The sequence below is a fragment of the Myotis lucifugus genome, unplaced genomic scaffold (assembly GCF_000147115.1).
Source record: "Myotis lucifugus unplaced genomic scaffold, Myoluc2.0 scaffold_3117, whole genome shotgun sequence".
In the NCBI taxonomy this organism is placed as follows: Eukaryota; Metazoa; Chordata; class Mammalia; order Chiroptera; family Vespertilionidae; genus Myotis; species Myotis lucifugus.
In genome coordinates this window covers 1-7,306 of record NW_005874165.1, presented here as the reverse complement: position 1 = coordinate 7,306, position 7,306 = coordinate 1, and the positions used below count along the sequence as shown (strand labels likewise).

Here is a 7,306-nt window from a genome sequence, read left to right as displayed (position 1 = left end):
AATATTTATGAAGGACCATTCTCATTTCTACTCACCCTAAGGTTCTTTGCTTTCTTTGCATATGTGGGAACATTGCCCAGAGTATTGGGATCAGAGAAGAAATATATAAAGGCAGACTCTATGAATTTTTCTCCATCTGTGAAAGATTCCTCCAAATAGAAAAATACAATAGTACATAGACATGAAACAAGAGCAAGAATTAGTAAAATCTAAGAGCTGCAAGAGATCATCTTGTTCAGGCCACTCTTCAGGGAGCTGATTCAACCTAGCAAAGCATTATTAAGTATCTGGGTGCTAAGGATACATGAGTGGATAAAAGATAGGGATCCTTGCCCTAACTGATCTCACATGTTAGCAGTATGCTAGCAGTGTGCTAGCATGCTAGGAGACACATGGTAAGCAAGCTGTATGGAGAAGGTGAAAAATGTCATGGGGGAAATGCAGAGCAGGGTGCGAGGAATAGCAAAGGTGACAGAATTGCTGCTTTATTTATTTTTTTAAAATATATTTTATTGATTTTTTACAGAGAGGAAGGGAGAGAGATAGTCAGAAACATCGATGAGAGAGAAACATCAATCAGCCGCCTCCTGCACATCTCCCACTGGGGATGTGCCCGCAACCCAGGTACATGCCCTTGACCGGAATCGAACCTGGGACCCCTCAGTCCGCAGGCCGACGCTCTATCCACTGAGCCAAACCGGCTTCGGCCAGAATTGCTGCTTTAAATAGGGAGTTAGGCCTCACTGAGGGGATGCTATTTCAGTAAAGACTAAATCAGCAGAGCACATGGAAGCTCTCTAGAAAAGACCCTTTTGGGTTCATTACTTCGTCTTGATTGGCCATTGGAGATTGATTCAACCTCAAGGCCTTCTCCTGTCCCCAGAAATCAGGACTCAAAGTTCCAGTTCTCTAATCACATGGTTGGCTTCTACTGGCAACCAGGTCCCACGTTGGGTGAGATCCAAAAGTCACCTCATTTACTTAACAAGAGATACCATTGTTACTCTCATCATTTAAGAAAGTCATTGGGATTTGGGAGCTCTGTGCCAGGAACGGGGAGGAAGGCCAAATCTATATTTCTTCTTATAAATCACAATATCACAGTAACCTAGCTGTGATTCCGTTTTTATGGTATAGTGGAAAGCAGATGTTTATACATTTAACACATACATGGTGGGGCAAAAGTAGGTTTACAGCTGTTCGTATGGGAAAATAATACAATAATTAGTAAATAATAATACCAGAGTAACCTCTGTGTTTTGAGTACTCACAACTGTAAACCTTCTTTTGCCCTGCCCTGTATTTACTGCATGCCTACTGTGTGTCAGGCATTGTGCCAGCCCACAGTGATTGGTGAGGCTCTCAGGGAGCTCCAAGTCTAGAACTGTACTATCCACTACTTAGCCACCAGCTACATGTGGTCCTGAGCACTTGAAATGTGGCTAGTCCAAACTGAGGTGTGCTGTTTGTGGAGAATATGTAACCAGACAACCAATGGGTCTGCGCTGCCTGTCACTGCTTGAGCCAATTAAGCAGAGACAGAGTTGAATCATGTATGAGTGTTTATTCCATTCATGCTGGAAGTATGGGAAAGCAGCAAGTCATCCACAAAAATCTGCTCTGCAACCCCCCACAAGCCAGCTGCTTATATTGAACTAGAGGCCCGGTGCACAAAAATTTGTGCACTTGGGGGGGGGGGGTCCCTCAGCCCGGCCTGTGCCCATTCACAGTCCAGGACCTCTTGGGGGATGTCCACCTGTCGACTTAGGCCCACTCCCCAGGGGATCAGGCCTAAGCTTGCAGTCAAACATCCTTCTGGCAGCCAGGGAGCCCTCGGGGGATGTCTGACTAAAGGCTTAGGCTCCCAAGGGATCAGGTCTAAACCATTAGTTGGACATTCTTAGTGCTGCCACTGACGTGGGAGAGGCTCCTGCCACCACTACTGCACTGGCCAGCTTCTGGCTGAGTGGCACTCCCCATATGGAAGTGCACTGACCACCAGGGGGCAACTTCTGCATTGAGCGTCTGCCCCCTGGTGGCCAGTGCGCATCATAGCAACCGGTCATTCTGCTGTTCAGTCAGTGTGCATATTAGCCTTTTATTATTATTATATAGGATGTCCCTATTTCCCCTCTTTTGCCCCCTCTACCCAGCTCTTGCCCCCCACTTCTCTCTGGCCATCACCATACTGTTGTCTGTGTCCATGGGTTGTGCATATATTTTCTTTGGCTAATCCCTTCTTAAATTCACTTCTTTAAATTTTTACTTTCAGATAAGTGCTTATAACTGCACTATTTTATATTTTCTACTATATCATTTAGAATTAAGATATTTTTTTTTTAAATATATTTTATTGATTTTTTACAGAGAGGAAGGGAGAGAGATAGAGAGTTAGAAACATCGATGAGAGAGAAACATCCATCAGCTGCCTCCTGCACATCTCCCACTGGGGATGTGCCCGCAACCCAGGTACATGCCCTTGACCGGAATCGAACCTGAGACCTTTCGGTCCGCAGGCCGACACTCTATCCACTGAGCCAAACCGGTTTCGGCTAGAATTAAGATATTTTTTAATTGAACCCTTGTAAATTTTAGCACAATTTAATAAATTATGCTAGAAGCAATTAGGAGATTTTTCATGTAATGCAGATACATTTCAATTAATATTTTATTAATTTTTAATTTTTTAATATTTTAATTTGAAATAATCTTATACATGTAAAAAAAACCCAATAAAATACTACAGCATATTATATGTACCCTTCACCCAATTTCTTAGGTGTTAATAATTTAAACATAACCATTATACAACTAACAAAATTTGGAATATATTTTTCTTATAATCTCTTTAATGTTACTTAATCCATTTACTTTGTTTTTGTTAATCTTCACCCAACGATATTTTTCTATTGAATTTTAGAGAGAGTAAAGGGAAAGGGAGAGACACATTGATTGGTTGCCTCCTGCACATGCTTTGATAGGGACTGGGGATCAAGCCAGCAACTGAAGTACATGTTGCATGTGGCTAGCCAGTTGTCCCAGCACCATTTGTTGGAAAGACTATCCTGTCCCTGTTGAATTATATCAGCACTATTGTCTGCTGTACTTAATTTTAACTTATCACTAACAACCCGGTGATTTCAGTGTCAGCATGTGTTAGTTTTAGTTTACCTGCTTAGTCCTCAGTGAAATGTTTTGAGTTGTCAGAAGAAATCATGTTGAGCTTGAAATATCTGTATTAATGTTGTTTTAAAATTCATGATATCATTTGGTTTATGTTGCATTGGGTACCGATTTAATGTCATAATTTTCCTGGATGAAATAAAAAGTGAACTAAGCTGAACAGTGATTTCATTTTATAGTCATTACTTTGTGGTAACATTTAATCATATTCTGGTAAGGGCTTTTGGAAGGTGGTAGTTTTCAGGTCGATTGAATTGAAGTCTTGCAAGATGCTGTTATTGACACTCTCTGGCTCCCAGGTTTGCTCCTCTGTGCTGCAGAGACCGCTCTTCTCTCCATGGCTAAAGAAAGCAGAAAACGTTCACTCTGTGCTCAGCTAGACATAGCCTCCATTTCATTTCCCTCTTAGATCAAGGTCTAAGCAAAGCTTTTTTGTAGACGAACACTTCCTATACTTCCAAACTGACTTATGAGTCAGTGATCAGAGCAGCAGCTGCACACTCCTCCAGTGTCATTCTTAAAACCTATGTCTGTCCCTGGGTGCAGAGTAGTCAGGTGCTGGGCAGTAAAAGCTTTTTCTCCCCACTGTGGAAACTCTCATTCTGTAGGTTTCCATAAGGAAATGTTCAACGTGCACCAAACTCCAGGAGAGTATTTAAGAAATTAATGTAAAAGGCCATGGTGTTGAGAATGACCTTTCTTTATATCTTTATAATGGAATTTTCTCTAGTGAAGAATGTCATGAGCACGTACGTTTTCATTGCCAGGCAGTAGGTCACATCTTTCTCATGCCAGCCCTGCTCAGGCCATTCCTGTCCTGGTCTCCTTCTTGCCTCCAGTCTTGTTTTGGTGCAGTCACTGACCTTTTCAGTGGGGTATTCTTCATCTTTGTTATCCTCAAGGAGCTTGAGTTTTGGTGACACAGCCTAAGACTGAACAAAGAATTTTTTTTTTTTTCCTTCCAACTACCAAGAACTCCTAGCTATCATGACAGCTGGCTAGTCAATTGTTTAATTTCACATACTGGAATAGTGTTTCTAGCTAATGTATCAGACCCGCTTTTTTCTAGCTTTGGAAAAATTAAAAAAATAAAAACTAACTGCCTATTGTTTGTATTAACTCTTCACTAAGTATCTACTAGCAAATCCTGAAGTTCTCATAAAATCTAATGCATCAAAAGAAAGGCTGAGAAGTGCATATGCCTTGCCAAGAGCCTTACTGGACAGAGGCTGGTTTAGAAGTAATGATGGATCCACCGCTCCCCCCCTCTTTTTTCTTACTGTGTTCCTGCCAGGTAATGATGACTCGGACATCGACATCCAGGAGGATGATGAATCTGACAGTGAACTGGAAGAGAGACGGCTGTCCAAGCCACGGACAGCCATGGAGGTGCTCATGCAAGGTACCAGGGCTTCTTTCCCTTGGCCTCCTCCCTGTGCCTGTCATCGAACACCACGGCCAGAACTGGGTCAGGGCTGCTTGGTAGTAAGGCCCATAAGCACACTGTGAGTGGCCCTGTTGTTTATCAGGATTTGGCTCTTAAACTGCTCAGTGGTCATCTTTGTCACTAATGCTCTTATCTGGAGTCCCAAGAAGGGCCAAGTCTTATTTGTGGCTTGGCGTTTCTCACAGAGTTTACAGGAACACACTGCCTCTGCCACTGAGCTACATTCTGCCCTTTTTGGGTCCAAAGTGTTCTCAGTGCAGTTGATACCTTATAGTCAGATAATGTCCAAAGAAGGGACTTACAGAAACATCTCTGCCATTTAAAAATGTTCTTCTAATTTCTACTTTCTCGCTGTAACAGATTCAAGCAATAAAATGTGTGGAGCAAATCTGGGTGAGAGGTCTTCCTCATGTTTCACTCCCCACCTTAGGCCAGGGCGTGTCCTTCCAAATTGCCTTCACACACACACACTGAAACATGGACACAAAGATCATCTGAAAGGTGTTTTTAATCGGAGTGAGACCAGACTATGTGTATGGTTCTGCAATCTGCTTTAAAAAAATGTGAATATATTGAACTCTTCTCATGTCAGTAAAATATAGATCTCCTTCTTTCTTTTTGATAGCTGCATATTAGTCCATAGTATGACTGTACCTGTAATTTACTTGGGCATTCCCATGTTGATAGATACTTAAGATACTCTTTTCCCTATAGATTTTTCTGCACATCTGCAAGTGTTTCTTTAGGCCATGTCATTAAAAGTGGAATTCTTAGGTCAAAGGTTATGTAAATTAAATTCTGATAGATACTACTAAATTGCCCTATATTTGCCTTTAAAAACATTTCTTATCTACCACTTATTAATTTTTGGAGAACAGTTGCATTTTTATATACATAATAAATTTAAATGGTAAATGATCTTCCATTTGTCATTTCATATTAACTTTTGTTAACTGTTTTCTCTTATTTTAGGTCCACCTATCTTTACTTATTACAGTTTGCTTTGTTCATAGGATAGTTAGGTGCTCTGATTTTTTTATCTTTAATTTTTTGACGGCTTCATGACATCAATAGAGGTTAGAGGTTATGACTCCTATTCTACCATATGGGAGCCAGGGCTCTAAAATGGTATGTGAGTAGTTCAGCAAAACCTAGTAAAGGCACCGGTGCTCCTAAATTCTACTTCTGACAATTCACTGCAGAAGTGAAACAGCACAAGATCTGCATTTTACCTGACCCAAGGAACAGTATCTATAACAGCTCCTGGTCGTCACTCCAGGCCTGTCCTGAGTGAATTCCCTTCTGAGCTGCCCTCACTGCCTTTCTCCGGAGGCCTGGACCTGCGGTCATGGGTGTTCGCTTCTCAGCCTTCAGGTATGAGAGCAGCTCTCTGTCTCCACCCGGTGAAGGATGCCTCTGAGTCTGCATAATCACATCTAGACTTCCAGAGGAGGAATTGAGAACCACTCAAATAATGATGATGTGTTCAAAGATGAACTTTTTAAAAAATATGTATTTTTATGATTTTAGAGAGGAAGGGAGAGGGAGAGAGATAGAAACATCAATGATAAGAATCATTAGTCGGCTGCCTCCCTAAATCACTTTAGGGAAAGTGATTTTCCCCTAAAACATTTACAGAATGCATCTTTATTTTTCTGATTTATGATACATGCTTACATTTCACTGCCCTTTTCTTTGTTTTAATGTGGAAATGCAGAAAATCCGTTACCATTTGTCAGCAGTTCTGATTAGTTGGGATGCTACTTAAGTGTTTTAATTTAATTTAATTCTTCTTTTTCCCAGTGTTCTAAAGCTGTGGTCAGCAAACCGCAGCTCGCGAGCCACATGCGGCTCTTTGGTCCCTTGAGTGTGGCTCTTCCACAAAATACCACGTGCGGGCACACACATACAGTGCGATTGAAACTTTGTGGCCCATGCGCAGAAGTCGGTATTTTGTGGAAGAGCCACACTCAAGGGGCCAAAGAGCCGCGTGTGGCTCGCGAGCTGCAGTTTGCCGACCACTGTTCTAAAGGAAGGCAAATCTTAAATGCTATTTTATGCCTTATTTTACAAGGTTTTTGCAATTTCTTCATGCTTTTATTCTCCCCAGGAAGACCTAGCAAACACATCGTGGGCACAATGCAAGGTGGAGACTCCGATGATGATGTGAGTCCCGACCAGCCCCCTTTAGCAGTTGTATTCTCTCTAGTCTTGGGCTGGCCTCCGTGACCGCATTAGCCAGGACTAAGCACGTTTGACCAGCTTAGCGTGAGGTGTGGTTTCTCAGCCCGCATCACTGGATTTGTGGCAGTTTGGCCTCCCAAGAAGCTGGACTTTCTTCTTTGATTGTTGATGGCTCACTTCTTTTCAAATGAACCTGCTTCCCCTACTTTTTTCCCCTCTCATGTTCTGTCTGCTCTCACTTTCCAAAGATGGAAGGAGCACCAGCTCTGTTAGGTAAATGCAAGACTTCCAGCTCCAAGACGCAGGTTGGTTTTCTTTTTCACCCCATCCGTCCGTGTGTGTGTGTGTGTGTGTGTGTGTGTGTATGTGTGTGTGTGTCTGTGTCTGCTTGTTCAGAGCCAGCAGAGAGCCTTCCCCAAGAATGATGCTTCTGTATCCTGGGCAAAAGCCACTCAAAATGGATCCCACAGTGAATGGTGAAGTTACCTAGAG

General features: G+C 42.3%; 1 protein-coding gene across 1 annotated transcript in view; it reads left to right on the top strand.

The window, feature by feature from the left end:
* Positions 1 to 7,148, top strand: part of LOC102435942 (clusterin-associated protein 1-like) — a gene marked incomplete at its 3' end in the record, with an annotated part of 15,652 nt that extends 8,504 nt beyond the window's left edge. The window contains exons 5-7 of the mRNA XM_006108680.2: positions 4,478 to 4,585; positions 6,741 to 6,796; positions 7,063 to 7,148. Of these exons, the coding sequence (XP_006108742.2) occupies positions 4,478 to 4,585; positions 6,741 to 6,796; positions 7,063 to 7,148 (250 nt within the window). The remainder of the gene's footprint in view (positions 1 to 4,477; positions 4,586 to 6,740; positions 6,797 to 7,062) is intronic.
* Between the last annotated feature and the right edge of the window lie 158 nt (positions 7,149 to 7,306).